At 38.5% G+C, this 17,153-nt stretch overlaps 1 protein-coding gene across 1 annotated transcript in view; it reads right to left on the bottom strand.

Annotated features, from left to right (window-relative positions):
* Positions 1-17,153, bottom strand: part of PPP1R9A (protein phosphatase 1 regulatory subunit 9A) — a 147,109-nt gene that overhangs the window by 36,315 nt on the left and 93,641 nt on the right. Inside the window, 2 exon segments of the mRNA XM_068673984.1 lie at positions 1,263-1,418; positions 9,340-9,475. Coding sequence (XP_068530085.1) covers positions 1,263-1,418; positions 9,340-9,475 — 292 coding nt within the window.

The raw sequence follows: 17,153 nt of genomic DNA, 5'->3' as shown, positions 1-17,153 counted from the left end.
AAAATCATTATGCACGATGCAAAGTATTAGAAAATGAAGTCAACTGTCCTGCTAATTTGCATAAAAGCCTGGACTTCAAAGTATGGAGTGAGAAAATTATCAGATAACTAAACTAAAAAACTTTTAGGAAACAATTATGAAAAAACAGTAAGTATCCAGAAGGTACAGAGAACAACACCAGAGAAAGGAAAGTCTGGTTGCTCAGTGACTGATTACTTTTTACATATTACTCTCACTGGAGGCGAGTAACAATATACATTACACTTCTATAAAACACTGGTTTTGAGTGGAAGGAAAGGAAGAAGAGAGGACAGGGGAAGAAGAACAAAAAGTGAGCCTCTCTCTTTTCAAACTTCTGTCTGGGCCCAGCTAGCTTATGCTGCCCAAATCTCCTATGACATTCTGGCTCCTTAGAGCATCTTCACTGCATTTAGAAAGAAAGATGATCTTTACTGTCATTTATTGTCTTTATTACTCTGGGTTTGGAGAAATCCACCTGTTCCATGTCTATTTGCATCATGGTTCAGGAAAGTTCAGCAATAAACCACATTAAAAGTACAACCTAAAATGAGGAAATGTTTCTCAGAACTTTGGTATGCTACACGAGCTCAGTGACTGTGATAAACATCACTGATAAAAGCTTCCGTTAGTGCCAGTGGATGCTATACAAACTCTACAACCACAGAGGTTTGGTAAAATGCCAACTTGAAGCAGGTCTGCTTCCCCTGTATAGCATCTTTTTAAACACATAACTAAATATATAATACTGTGTACACTGATGAGTGCTGCATAATGATGCAGGAACTATGCAGAGTGCTGCATTTTCACTGAAATTTAGTATTCATTATTTGATTTTCATGATCACTTTTGATTGGAATCGTACCAGAAAAAAAAAAAAAAAAAAAAAAAGAAAGAATAAAAAAGCAACCTGCTGGTAATGAATTAACTTACACTTTGTCTTCCTGGTCAAAAAATGCAAACTAAGTGCTGAAGTAGAATAACTTTTTGTTCTGAAAATTAAATTATAAATTATCCTCCATCAACACAACAGTCCTTGAAAACTGATGTTAAAAAAATCAGTAAAACAGTTCTTTCTACTTCTTTTAAGCAGAACTTTTACAGCCCTTCAACAGCACCAGCTAGACAAACAGCTAGAAATCAATGCTAGTATTTAAGAGAAATAACAAGCACTGGGCAATAGGATTGCTAGAAATCTAATTCCAGTAAGACATTTCAGAAATATTTTCTGATCTATAACTTACCTCTTTGAACTTGTGAGCTAGCTTGCTTGTGTCCACATCACTGGGGGAGAACATGTCATCATTTTCTGGAAGATCAAACACTTCGATAGCCATGTCACCTCCTGGAAGGACAGGTCCCATGTCTTCATCTTCTTCATCTGTAGCATATTCCCCTGTCTTAATTTTATAGCATTTAAGAAATTCTAGTTATCATCTTATTAGGCAGACTATTTAAAGACTAATAAAGCTAGCGGGCAAATACAGCATACTGAATACAGGAAAGGTTATATTTTTGTTCAGATATAATGCAAGCAGTTACAAATTCTATCAGATAAACTATAATTTCACAGTAGTATTTCAGAACATTAAGAGAGAGGAGAAAAGCATATCTTAAGCACTACACATTTCTAGGGGCCAATTACTGGTAATACAGTTTTCATCCTTTTACAGATGAAGCTTTCTTTTCCATAGAAAGAACTCTCCCAATTCATTTCAAACTTAACAAGGAATCTTTTCCAAACAGAAATGGAAGCCAAATAGGATGGATAAGATTTTGACTGGCCTTTTTAAAGCCATCTGGAGGTAGAAATTCTCCAGTGATATTCCACACTGAATTTGAAAATCCATTGGTTTGTTCTTTATAAACAAATTCATGATATGAAAGTGACACCCACACAAAAAGACAACAGCAGAAAAAAGAAACCAAGTGTCAGAGACAAGTTTAGAGACAAGTTAAAGTTTACAGAATTTCCACTCTGAGTAAGGAGCTGCTTTAGGTAGCTTTAAACAGGAAATGGGGGTGCCTCTTGGGCTAGTAAACCACAAGATGTGAACAATTTGCTGACAAAACTCTAAAAAAATCATAACCCATAATCAGTATCTCCAGATTAGACAAAAACAGTAATATTGAAGAGAAAATCTTGCAATCTTAAAACCCAAGTTGCCTAGACAATCTTTCACACATACACCTGTACTCATCTCTTCCTGTACCTGATGTGGCTGGATACCTCTCTGCTGCAGCGGGGCTCCCTCTGTAAGCTGCAGTACATTGCATACGAATCACAAATACTCTGCTGGCTATGCAAGTGTGTATAAACATATTATAAAGCAAACACTTCCTTCAGGGCTACATCTATAAAGCATGGGAATAAATAAGCACATGGAAAAGGAAGGGTGGGAGAAACGGTGCAGTCCTTCATAGGTTAATGTAGTAATGCTTATAACACTGAGGTTTTGACAGAATTAGACACGTGTTTCTTCATGCCCTTTCGGCTCCTGATGTGAAGGTAAATAAAAAATAGTATCAGAACTGTATTCCCAGTAGTGCTCAAATTATTGATTAGTGCCATTTTTGTCAAAACAACTCTTCAAGAGGCAAGAAGTCAGATGTCCGAACAGTTCAAATCTCAACTTCCTACCTTCCCAGCTGTCATTTAAGCTTCTGTCTCTGTCATTTAAAAACTCATGCACAATGAGTGTAGATGTGTAAGTTAAAAAAAAAAAACCAACAAAACACAAACAAACACAAAGCACACAGAAAATACAGAATGATTTGGTAAAGTAAGTGTTAAAAGAACTGACATAAAGAAGGCAAACCACCAACATGTATGACCCAGCTGTACTTTAAATATGTCACTGATAAAGCGAGCAATTTCTTAGGAGAGTTATCTCAGTCTGTATACATAAGTGGATATATATTCTGCAACTGCATATACACTAACCATTTATTTTATGCATTGTACGTGCACTAAGAATCTTTCTCTTAACCCCCCCCCCCCCCCCCCCCCCCCCCCCAAATGGCTATATGCAGTTTCTGTCTAAACAAAATTATACAACTAACTTTCCTTGCTTTTTCCAGGAACATGCAACACCACCTTCACGTACTACCAGGGAGGCAAGAAGCCTCTAAAGAACTCTAAAATCTCAATGAGATTTCTATTAAATGAGTTACTGTGGGGACAAAATACTAGCTAAACTCATGTACTGTCAATTTTGCAGTCACTGTCTCTGAAAAGTATCTAAGGTGATATGCAACTATCATTTCTCCATGAAAACAAACAAACAACAAAGCATCTTGGCTAGTCCATCTGCAGTGGCGAGGAAATATCTGAAGCATGCAAAGAGGAGGCATCTTGGCTCAGCTCTGTGTGCTTTTTAAAGCAATATATTAATTTCATGCAAAATGCGTTTTTAGTAAAAGAATAAAACAAATGGGTTTAGTTAAAAATGATGTCTCCAGAGACTTAAACTAAAAAGGAATATTTCACAGAAAAAGAAGAAAAGAACATTTAAAATGGACTAAGTTATACTGGGGAAAAAATCAAGAACAGGCAATATTCTACTGGTCTCAGGAGCCCCAGTGTTTGGGGAGGGACATCAGGCACATTAGAATGAGCACAAAGGAAAATCTTGCTGTACAGACTGAGTGTTGATGGGCACAGTCATTTTTGCTCCAATTAATACAAAAAGTAGTAATCAAAGCCAAACTCTGCAATTTGGTGGAGTAAACAAGACAGTGGGATGACACAAACGCATTAGAGAGCACAGAAATAAATGAGACTTCGGCTCTTGTCTTCAAACGATGTTCCCATCTTACAATCACACGAAGCACAAATAACAGGTTCAAAAGAAGTGATGTGTGCTTTACAGAAACAGAAGTTGTAAACTACAAAAAACATACTTTCCCTAAACGAATTCTCGCTTTTACCTGACATGAACCTACTAACAGGTTGTTCAGACCCACTGCCAGTAAGCTAGAATAAGAAATTTAGTGTTTTACAAAAGCAGACAGACAAAAGTTATTTAACTCAAAAATAACAAAGGGAACAGCAACTGCTTGAGGTTCCTCACAATTCGTTATGGTTTTGTAGTTGACAACAATATTTTTTGTACAGTAGCTAATGAAAACCCATGTGCTCTTTAAACAAAACCTCAGTCTCTTTAGTCTCTACAGGTGAGCAAAATTCATCCATGGAAAACAGGTGAGCAGAGGTCTATTTATTGTTTCAAAAGTACATAGGCCTCAAGGTTTCCCCATCCGCAGGAGTAGCTTCTGCTCCTAGCCATCTAATTTTGCTATACACTGTCACAGCAAGCAGCATGAAATTATCTTTATGAACATGAACTGCGTTTCCCACTTTAAAGGGGAAAATACATTATTCACATTGTTTAACTGTGTTGTAAATTCTTGAAACAGGCCGAGCCCCCACAAGCAGAAAGGAGCAGCAGCACAAGCCAAGAAAAGGCAGACAGACCTTCCCAAATCACCATAACAAAGGGTGCATCAAGCTAAATGTTGTATTGAAACTCCCCACAGTCAGGAAATGCCATTTGAAGAATTATAAAAATAGCTCGAACCCATCTCTTCATTTGATATTTCTGAGAGTTTACACTAAATTCTTTCAGAAGAGCTATATAATGCTACTGTATCAATCCTGGCTTTTACAGAAGTAATTCATATTAATGATGGAAAAATTGCACTCTGAGAGGCCTTGTCTCACAGAAGTATTCTTTACATTTTAAGACATTTAGGCACACCGTACCATTCTTCTTTTTGCCTGTTTTGTGATATTCTCCAATGGTTTTAATGTTGTTTTCCTCTCAGAATATCTTGATAAATAAGAATTAAAAATGAAAAAGTACTCAAATGACTATTAGTGTCATTCAAATACATAAAGATGTTGTTTCAAAGATGCCCTACAACCACTCGTCCATGGCCAGAGTGAACAGGATTTGTCAATATGATAATAATTTCACATCCTGCATCACTTCAGGGCAGCAGGTCATCTGCTTCATGTGACTTTCGTCTTTCCGTGTTGAACACAAAGAAGATGGTTTCATGTTCAAACTAAAATTCCAAGAAATGTCATAATTTGACTACAGCATGCCCAGAACACTGTGTTAACACAGCAAAGTCAAGAGGTTTCAGTCAAGGATACAGATTCGGGTTTTATTTAGCAGGCTAGCTAGGTGATACAATGACAGTGCCTATTTGAAAGCCTTCAGGTCTTGTTTTTTGACAGGATACAACAAATTAGAATGATGTGGGATTTTAGGAAGCCAGAGGAACTGGTGATGAGTAAAGTTTGCAGCAGGCTACCTAGCGGCAGCACCTGAAATGCCATACTGTCCAATATTTGAGCTATCAGCAGCTCAGAGGGAAATGCCATTTACTGCACGTACTGCTAGCACTGCCAGACCTAAGTAGTACATGAAAAATTACAGATACTGCTGGTTCTGCTTCGCTCATAGGAACATACCAACAAATTGTGAGCTGCTGCACATTTATCCTGCTTGCCTTTGCATGGATCCCACTATGCATACCTTCTTTTTTTTTTTTTTTGAAAGTGTTTGTCACTTCTGCCCAAGTTCTTGTGTTTCCGTGCAAAGACATGAATGACGCAGCATTTGAAAGCATCTTACAAGCTGTGACAATGTGCAAATCATTGTAGTAACAGATTCTCAAGTATATGCAGGACACTTCAGGGTTCGCACTACTTTTACGGTAAATGATGCTTCTTTGAGAAACACAGTGTTAGCATCAATCTTCCCCACCAAATAACAGACATGCAACATTCCTGCAAGGTGAATGAGAAATTACAGCAGGCAAACAAATATCTAATTCAGCACATGACTGAAATCCAATGCATGCTGGCTGACAGAAGTCAAAATTTTCTCAGTATTGCTGCTATATTACATAACTATGATCCTTCCAGAATAATTAGATGAAGTTTGGGTTACAATGAGGACTATTAACCCTCAAACCAGAAGAATGCCAGCCAGCTGGTGACACAGCAGAATACCAGGACCTGAACGTGCCTGGAACATGCTCTCTTCCTGTGATTTGGTCAGCTCACGACTTTAAAAAACACAGTCATGTGTAGTGACTCTAGGACTCAAACCCAGATTGCTGATTTCCTGCTCAGGAAACCTGATAAGCTTTTGCTGTCTTTGAGGCTCAGAATCTGACAGCTGCAATGGAGGGTTGATAATGATCATTTTCTTGTATATTTATGTAGTGGTGTCGTTGGATATCCATGTCACCACATTTTAAGAACTGTATGAAAATGAATGGGATGGTTTCATAGCTCTGAGACTGAGCAACTCTTGTATAATTCTTTGTCATCTCAGCATGTCACATCTTACACTGGCAATCCACATTTTCCTGAGCTTCATACAGTCAGAATCACTATCACTGTGAGCAGATAGACTTGAAAGTGTAAGTTTTTTGGTACATTTGTGGATGCACATTCATTCAGACAATGTAAACTGGCATTTTCTTGCACCAAAGATGCCTTGCATAACAGAGCCAAAAAATGCAAGGCAGTGGAGTCTGACATACAGCCACATTTGCCCTAGCAGAGTAAGGTAAGATCAAGTACTGATGTTCATATTTTACAGTAAATAGAGCAGAAGTGTTTGTGGTGACCAAAAATGTCTTTGTACTGTGTGGAATGTGCATTAGATCACATTACTACTTCCAATGTGACAATTGCCTGGTTGCAAATTAGATGAGTTTACTTGCAAGGCAGTCAGGTGACAAAAAAATAAACCACACTGAGGACTGCTGCAGGTTCCCAATACTTCTTTATAATACTGTTAATTAAGAAGGAAAACATGACCTACTGCATACTTCAGCAACTACACTCCATCCATTTATTCTGTGAATAAGGCTTACCACCCATCTCCCATACACCATCATGTGGGAAATGGGTATTAAACTTTGGTGATCCCAACATTGTTTGTATTTGAGAACTGATGCACTCCTGCATTTGTTCTGAAGCCTAATTCCTTCTCCTACCAAAAGCGATTTTTGATGACACTGGATCTCCTGCAGCAGATGTCTCTTCCTTTCTTCCTCCCCCTTCCCTCACATACTACATAGAAGTCCCATTTGCACTGCATAAACTAATGGGCAAAACATACAGATCATAGTCACAGATGTGGCCATCACCCCCTGTGTAACGCTATAATAAGAAAATCATGCCTTTAAGCCTGTTAATTATTTGTACTACCTTCATTTCTCTATGAATAGAAAACGCTTCTTGCATTTAACATTTTTCATGTTAAAAATTTATGTGGGGAATGAAGCTTAAGAGTTTTTAACTTCTGAATTGCAAAAAGGACAAGAAGACACATCACAGAAAGTATCTGATACCTAGTTACTCCTGTCCTGTTTCACTGCTGTGCTGAGAAACCTTTGCATGGTCACCTGTATGAAAGTGTCACTGTTAGCATCAACACAGCAACAATACCTACTGAAGGCTGAGGTACCACCACGATCAATATTGATCCACACAGATTTAACAAGGTTTTCTTTATTGTCAGATGCTGAGTTCTGACATTTGCCTGGAGCATGAGGGCCAGCAAACCAAACCTTTGAGATTTTTGCAGGTGGATGTGTTCTCTAAGTAAAAGGCTTAATGCATCAGCTGCCCGTGTAGGTCTGCCTTCAGCTACACATCCCTTTATGTGTACATCAGATATCTAGGACACACCTCTCCTGCCAACACAAAAGCCACCAGACTATGTTTAAGACAAAAACGATGTCATGGGTCTTCAAACCCTGATGTCAACGGCATGCTGTGATGAGTTGTCTAATGTTCCAAAGGCTGGAGGGAATTGTCTCTTTTTTATTTCTGAGGCAAGGATAGATTTCCTTCAAGAAACTAATCAAGATCTTGAATTTTAATTCTAGGTTAAGCAGGAGTTAGAATAATAGCATTTTTCTATTGGTTGAGGAGGGAACAGAGAGGATATGGACTTTCTAGCCTTCATGGTCTTGCACAAGCACATGTACATATTCATCCCTAATACATACAACTTTCACTTATATGAGTTAATTATGCACCTATGATGGGATTCATTCTAACACATATTGAAAAATTTTTATTTTTAGCATCAGTGGAAACTGAAGTAACTGAAAGCATCACTGGGGCTAGATAGGATTTTACTAAGTTTTCTGGAACACTTCTTATGATCCTGACCTATTGCTAGGTTAACAGTGTGTTTCAAAATACTCTCAGCCAAGCATATCCTTATTTTACTTCAGACTATTTTTCTTCCACTTCACTGCTTAGAAGCCTTCTCTCAGGACCTAAAAGAATACTAAACTGAATTAAATGCATTGCATAAACTCTCTATCCTATCTCTCCTTCTCTATCTTCTCCTTCCCCAAATAAAAGAAAACAAAATTTTGGCCTGGGAAAAAACACAGTAATACATGAAGTCTGAGATTGCAAGTAATATTGTTCAAGATAATGTGAAAGGAAGGTGGTATGCTTGAGCTATGTGGAAGTGATTGGTTACACCAACTGCCTTTTATCCTAACTCAACCTAGCAGCTAATTTAGGGGTAGCATAGCCGTCTCTGAAAAAGATCTCTCATTAATCTTTCTAAGTATCTTGACACTCAGGCATACTGGGAATTTTAAGAGAGCTGGAAGAATTTATGAAAAATAACCGAATAAAGCTGATAGCTTTAGAACCTTTGTATTGGAACATCAGGCACTAATCATGAAGATCAATAAATGCTTCAGACAAGGTAGATTAATTCTGCATTGTGCAGAATAGCTGTTCACACGGAAACAATAAACAGTGCATGGAAGGAGGAGTCTTACTGGGAATTTTCAGAACATTTCTTAATGTTCTGAATAAAGACAAACATTAATTATTCTAGGAAAAAATGAAAGGTCTAAATCTTTCCCAACCCTGTAGAAGTTAGAAGGTGACTTTTACCAGTTTTCACAAACATACAAAAAAAAAAAAAAAAGGCTTCAGAACATGCACAAGCAGATCAGTTTTTTTCCCTGATCTCAAACAAAGCAGGCACCTTCAGAAGAGCACTGATTACAGAAGCATCAACCAATTTGATATTTGCTTTTATGGAACAAAAGAAATCTTCTAAGTCCATGCTGAAAAGCTTTGCAGTAACTTTGTTCTTGAAATCAGATTGACTGCCAAACCCTAAAACTCAGCAGCAGGGGTAATTGACGGGTGCATAGTTGACCTCTGTGTGACAATTAAAAAGCAGAAACCAGGAAAATAGAAAACAGAACATTAAAAACCACTGCATAATGAAACACTAGAAAGCGAGTTACCTCATCATCATCTGCATCATATTGTGCATAATGCTGTTCCAGGAGCTCTCTCTGGCGGCGTTCTTGTTCTAGAGTTTGGCTGATCAGCTGTGCAACCTCACTCACTTGTCCTGGTTTTTCTCGTCCAATTACGAACCTATAAAAAAAAATTTGAAAAAAATGATTATTCCTATTGTTTTACCAAAGTTCTTGATTTTTGCCTGTTTTTAGTCTAGGGAGTGGCCTTTTTCTTCACAGACACATGGATGTGATCGCTTTAAACGTGCTCCGTGGACTCCTGTTTGCCAGAAGGGCACCGCGTGCCAGACACTGAGTGATCAGACCATCACGGTATTTATGGGATGAAAAAACAAAAGTGACGGTGACCACTAAAGCATTCACTCCAAATTTCTGTAGAAAAGATTTACTGAGGTTGAACTCCACAGATACAGACCTAGAGCAGGGCAATTTTTTTAAAACAGTATCAGCTCTTCCAGTCCCCTAAGAGCAGCACATTTCTTGGAGGCCTATGGCGGTGCAGAGGCACAGTACCGGTATGGACAAACTTCTGACAGCTCGCAGTGAAAGGAACATGTGCTAGGGTAACTTCTTTCTCCATCTTCTCGTACAAGACATTTCTGAGCTTTTCTATTTGCCTTTCTATTTGCTGTCTATAACAGAGAATCTATTTCCACATTTTTAAACCTGACAGATACAGCCTCCCTAACTTTAAACTGAATTTAAGCTTTTATTTCATGAACTTCAGTTGCTAGGGAGCATTTTTCTCCACTGTGAGCTATCATTGAACACTGGAAGTGTATTTCCTTGGCGTAACAAAAGACAATGAAAGTTACCTCTTTTTCTGGCTGAGACTTAAAATTCTGCTTCTCAGTTTTGCTTTCCACAACTGAAATTCAGAGTTGGCTTTGACTGTAACCCTTTTTTAAGCACAATGGCGTAACCACAGTTAGGCATTTTGCTACCTGTAGCATTAATTATAAAAATACATGCTACGGTACTAACACTGTAAAATACTGAACAAAAGCACTATTTAAAAACATCAAGTTCAAGGAGTACTTTCTTAGCAGGCTAGAAAGACAATTAGGCAATTACAGATGAAAGAGTTATTATGCAGAGCTGAAAACCATAATCAAGTGACATACTGCATATGATAAACTATTTGTTTCCACAACATCTGGCTCAAAATGATATATTTAATTTATTATTGGTAGAAGTGTGCATTATATCCCGTGTTAAGAAAATGATTTTGATTAGTACGGCCTCTTGCTGTCAATGTCATTTGGGATTTGGCATCCATGAATAAGCCAAGTTCCTGTGAGTGGATGAACCTGAATCCATTTTGTATGCCAAATGATTTGTCAGACTCTATGAAGTCAGGCACTATAGAAAGGAACACAACATGGAGAATATTTCAACATCACCAAAATACGCAAGTCAATAATTACTTCCAAAAGGTGAGAATGAGTGACTCTCTTTGAAATGACACAAGGTGCTCTGAAAATAATTTGCACGAAGGTGTCTTAGTTTAAAAACATTAATAAAAAGTAGAGAAGAAAACAGAAAAAAAAAAAAAACACTCAAGTAAATAACATCATTTTAATCTTGATCATAGCAGATCACAGTCTGGCACTCACATGCTACAATTACAAAACATGACAGCAATGATAAAGACCTGGGGCTGAAAGAAAAAGAATGTTTCTTCATGGCCTCTGTTCTTCATCTGTTCTGCACACTGACTCATAGTCGGATCCTGTTCCCTCTGAATTTTAATTTTACAGCCAAGTATTACAAAGACTAAAACAGCCACGCTTTCAGTCTCAAATGGGAGGAACAATGAACTTTCAATATTACTACATGCAGTAAAAAAGGATCCAACCCATACTTGCCATGTATTTCTCTCCTCTATGTAAAAAGAAATTAAAAGAGAATATGGAAAAAAAAATCTTCTACTTTAAATAAACATCTTAAGCAAGGTTATGCATGAGCGTATTATTTGTACGCAGTAGAGATAGCATGTTTGTAAACACACAAGGGAGATCACAGATATGGTAAATTATGGAACTACAAAAAATAGTAAAAATATCATATTCCTTCCTGCCCTCTGCCTGGTAACTTCACCTCCCTTGGAAAATAAGATACTCAAAATACTTCACACAATCATTTTTTATACTGAAGCCCTAGGACAGACAATATGTAATGGAACTGAAGTTTGATAACGCCTGATGATTTGGGATTAATTCATGAGGACTTTGGAGTTCTTACACTAGAAAAGGAAATTTTTCTGGTTTCCAGCTGAACTCCATTTGCATATTAGGAATGACTTTGACCCTGTAGACTGTATTACAATAATATTTTCATATAGACAAGGAAGTTCAGGTAACAAATAAAGCTTTTTTTTTCCTCTCATCCCAAAGACATAGACAGTTTATAATGATTTTCAAGACTTGAATCACATGTCAGAATGAAGTTCCTCAATGACACCTGAAGCTGTTAGATGACATGAATAAAAGCCTCAAAGCAATGACAAAATATACAACAAATGCTTTCCAAAACAGAAATATGCAAGGAATCTTTTATTTTCCTATAATTTATTGCTTTAAAGTGAAACGTTTCCAAAGTGTCTGAAAATAAATATTTAGAAGCATTGAATCTGTGATTGATGTGAGTTCTAGGTACAGGATAGCAAACTTGTGAAATGGAGTATAAGGTTGCAAACAATTACAATTTTTACATACAAAATCAAATCTTTTGATATGTTACATTCCATGACCTTAATAATACTAAACCATATATTACTTAATGAAACTATACTATATATTATAATGATGTTTAACCTACAGCTAAAATAACCCATAAAGTATAAATTTGGAAATGAAAGAGAGAAGAATAAATATCCTTCTCCTAGAAGGAGAAGCAGTTATTAAAATGCTAAGCATGAATTAGATCTTTAAGCCCAGAATGGCTTTAAATACAACTATCATAATCTGAAGTGCTTAAGTATGCAAAAGAGACATAAGGTTGTGATTCACTGACCAGAAAATTAGTCACTGAACCATAATATGCACACTTCAGCGAAGTGGCTAATTATGTATTTCCCATCACTCCGCCTCACCAAAATTAAGCGCATGCATTTCAGACTTGATTAATTAGTCTCAAGGGCCACAAGTATTATAACAAAGACCTATAAATTCTATCAGCAATAATGTCTTTAAGAAGCTGGTTATGTTTCTGGATATGAGACAAATGAGGGTTTTCAAACCTTTAAACCTCATCATGACAATATTCCCCTTAATTATTAAAGTCAGGAAATGCAAAATCCAGCAAATCTGCAAAGCTGTGCTACAAGCCACAACTATACTAAATCTCAGACCATTACAGATTATTTCTGATGCCCACAAAACTGGAAGAGAGGAGAGAATGACACTGAGAGGCAGGGCATAAGCTGACCTTGATACTCACAGTTGCACATGGTATAGCTGAATTACCAGCTGTGAAATATTCTCTGTGGTCATGGTGTTAAGATAAACAGGGATAAGGCTGGGAACATAATTAGTATTTGACTCTATTTCAGAAATAAGAATATCTAAAAAATACAAAATCTGGAGAAATTGAAAATTAAAATGTAGTATTGGTAGTTAAGAAAAACATTCTACTGAAAGTGGCAGCAACACCAACATATCCTGCAATCCAGTCAGGATTTAATGATTTTAAAGCAGACCCAGTATATGGCTTTCTGCATATATGCAGCTTTTATTAAATAAGGATCTGCAGACCTGTGCTTCTTGAAATAACAAGTGTATATATATATATATATATATATATAAAACTAGCCATGGGAAACAGAAACATCGTTGTAAGAATTAATTTAATTAAATAACATTTCCATTCTCCTAAGTACTTTCATACTAGCAAATGTGTAGAGCCAGCAGCTCTGTGACACAAACCTGAAGCTCTATAGCATGGATTTTTAGTGACTTATTCTCAATGAATGATTTCTCCTAAAAATACTTCAAGCATTATGTGCTCAGTTAAAAATAATTTAGCTTCGATTACTTAAATATAACAAAAATTAATTAATTAAGAATAAAACAAATTCACTTCAAGAAATAAAGAACAGGTTTTTACTGCAACAGGATTCACAGTGACATTTTATCTTCTAACCCTTCCTAAAATATAGTTTAGTCAATAAAAAAAACTTAGTAAATTTCATTGAATTTTTTTTTACAGATTTTTTCTGAAGACTGGTTTAAAAAATGGCTTCCCTCTGAGCTCTAAAGCACAAAGCTGCTTCTGCTACCATTTATCTAATTTATTTCAAGATGTCTTTAATTACCTACCCTGGCTGCTTCCATTACGATAATAACCATATAATTAATCCAAAGAGCTAGAAGTGGTATGAACCCTGTAAGAAGGCAGTTTTATTTAGTTTCAGCAGTGCAAGCTGGAACTCGTCACTTCTTCACAAGATGGCAGCCTGCGACATGTAGGTCACAGACTGGGCATCAGGAATTCACCAACTGTGAGGTGCAATTACAGTTGTTCAAATAAAATGCTCTGAAACTTCAGAATCATTCAGGCTCTTGGAGGCACTGAATGGTTTGGGATGTATGGGAGCTCTGGGCCACCCCAGCCCTCCCCAGCTCAAAGCAGGGCCATCTCAGCCGGTCGGTCTGGAGCGGTTTTGAAGCCAGGGACGGAAAAATTCTGCTGCCTTGTTGGGGAACCGGTCCCAGTGTTTGAGTTACCTCATAGTGCATTTTATTTTTGGATAATATGGAGTCAGAATTTCCCTTGCTGCAACTTCTGTTCACTGAACAAAGACTCTGGGTTCACCCTTTCTACTGCTTCAGCCTGCACAGGTCCCTCTGTACAGCAGCTCTGCCCATTAGCCTACTGACCACTCTTCCCAGTTTCTATCACCTGCAAGCTCCTAAGAGGCTTTCTGTCTTACGTCTGCCAGTCCACGCAGCCTGCCCTTGCATCAGAGACAGGCACACATGCAGCAACCTGTAAAGCTGTTAGCTGGAACAAAGGGGAACTGAGGGCGAATGGCAGGAGGAAGTAAATGAGGTTTGCCTGGAGATTAGTGATGGCAGTGCCTCGAAATGAGCACAAGCAAGTGAACAACTCTGCCTGGAGATCAGCACCCAAAGTAACATGAGGAAGTAACCACCATCGGGAGGTGAAAGGGGCAACGACTGAATGAAGTCACCCAAGGTCATGTAAGAAACATCTGATGCAGCAACCCCTGCAATGCCCAGCTCAGGATGTTGACATGAAAAGCCAGCACAAAAGAGAGAACTATGGTGAAGATCCTCCACAGAGCCTGGAGAAACAGCTGCCAGCACGCTGAACTGCTGCGCAGAAACTCTGTAGAGCCTCCGTCCCTGACCCCACAGCCAGGATGAAGTAGGCTATGTGCTGTACCTCAAATGTGACGATGCATAGCAGCACCCTAAGTTACCAGTCATTTCAGCCAGTTGGGTGTCCTTTTGCCCAGTCAGCACTCAGGACAGGTGTATGGGAACACAACTTGGTGTGGCCATGGCAGGAGCTGTGGGTAATGTGTAACAGTGATGAACCAAGAATGAGATGTGCGTGCAGTATGTGCTGCCAATTGCTGTTGTTGTTGAAACATTATTTTACTAACTTTGCTTATTTTTGAATTAATTTTAATTTTTAAGTATTTCAATCGAACAAGGGATTATCGATTTCACTTGCATAACCATACTCACAACGACTGATCTGCTGCCACAGCACACGGTGACAAATCTGGTATATGGTGCATGGGCAGCTGGCACTAAAGGTACAGAGAACCACATATGAACCCTTGCAGGAAACGTGGAAATGGCCCTGCAAGAATGTCCACGTCATTAATAAAGATATTAAATAGTACTGACCCCAGTATTCATCCCTGAAAGAATGCTACAAGTAACTGTCTGCCAGGCTTTATAATACTGTCCATAAATAGACCTCTAACACTCTGGACCAGAAGTCCAGTCGACTTTCCACTCATCTTACAGACACTCTCCAGTCCCAATTTCATCAGATAGAAGGATACTTAAGGGGATCACGCCAAAAGCCTTGCTAAAGCCAACTTAAAATCTACTGCTCTCCCCTCATCCAGAGTCAGTCAGTGGAAAAACTGAGGCAATCACTAATTTATCTCCAACTTTTCTGCATCCATGGTTTCCTACTTCTGTTGCTTGAAACCCATCTTGTCGCCCTTCACATTCTCCACTAGTTTCAACTCTGGCTGAACTTCCACGTTCCTAATTCCGTTCCTACATGCTCAACAACACTGCTATGCTCTTCTCAGGTAGCTTACCCCTGCTTCCACTTTCTGTGAACTTTGCTTTGAACCTTATCTGAGACAGCAGTTCCCTGTTCATTCATACTCTTCTGTCACACTTGCTCAAAACTATTGCACTACTTTTATGGTCCAAGGAGGGTGTCTCTTGGGCTCTTTTACCTTCCAGGTCAGTGTCCCACAGCATCCCGCCAAACAGATCCCTGAAGGAAGACAAAATTGCTCACCTGAAGTCCAGAGTTGTAATTCTAATATTTATCTTCATTCCTTTCCACTTTTTATACTCCGTTATTTCATAGTTAATGCTGCTAAAGCTGCCATCAACCTTCACTGAAGAACTCAACAGTCCTTCCCTATTTGTTAGTAAGATTTAGCACACTGCTCACCTCAGTTGTCCCACTGAACACTTGTGTCAAGAAGTTGTTTTTGATACACTCCACAGGTACCCTGGATTAATTGCACCCAACCATGCTGCCCTCGTGGTAGATGTTGGAGTAGTGTAAATCCCCTGTAAGTCTCTAACCATAACCTCTGAAATCACACGTCCACAGAGCCTTGTGACATATTCAGGATCTTCTTCAGCGGTATCAGTGGTGCTGGTGGAAGAGCAGCAAAATAACAGCTTAAGGGCCAGAAAAGACTCAGCAGTCTCTCCACAACATCTTGGATATGAGTCCCTGACAAACTATGCTACTATCAACACTAAATGGTTATTAGAGTTAGACAATTAGAAAGTCATGTAAAAAAAACAGCAATATTAATGCACTTAGATTAATTATTTCCCCTAGAAATCAATTCTAGGCCAGGGCCTCACTGACACATTAGCTTTATTCAGAACAACTTCAAAATTAGCCAATGGATTCAATATTTTGGCACCTCTCCAGGTTCTGGTCCTTACACTGCTCTGTGCTTCTGAGAGCCCTGCCAGGGAGCGTTCTCTTCCATCTCCTCCATCCAGCCTGACAGTTTCCCAACACATCGATCGTATAACAGTTTTTCTTGTATACACGATAATCATTTAATCAGCATTCTCTATAGCACCATGCAAGCCTTACAGGAACGTCCTCAAAGAAACAAACTTGTAAGTCTATGCTTTACCTTTCCTGAATGTAAGTGAAGCACATGTGCCAACTCTGTTCAAAAGGTGCAAGTCCCATCTGGGAATGTTTCTACAACTGGACTGCATTTTGGGGTGAGATCTGCCTTTCCTCATCCTTACCCTCGCTGGTATCTGTGGGAAGCCAATCCAGGAAGGAACTGTGTATGGGTCAGAAGTAAGCTGCTGAGTTAGGACCACATCCACAGTCCACATAATTCCATGGCCCAGATTCTAGCCAAGCTGAACCACACTCATAGCACAATCCAGGTGCAGCCAAATGCTCTTATAACACCATCTTTGTGGTTTGCTGAGTTACCCTGCAAGGATGAATGTTGGGTATTTCTGCCCAGCTGTCACAATGTTATATCAGATTTATCAAGGTGCACCAAAACTTGCTAGTAACTT

The sequence above is a fragment of the Anas acuta genome, chromosome 2 (assembly GCF_963932015.1).
Source record: "Anas acuta chromosome 2, bAnaAcu1.1, whole genome shotgun sequence".
In the NCBI taxonomy this organism is placed as follows: Eukaryota; Metazoa; Chordata; class Aves; order Anseriformes; family Anatidae; genus Anas; species Anas acuta.
Note: the sequence above shows the minus strand (reverse complement) of the source record. Positions and strands in the feature narration are given on the sequence as shown.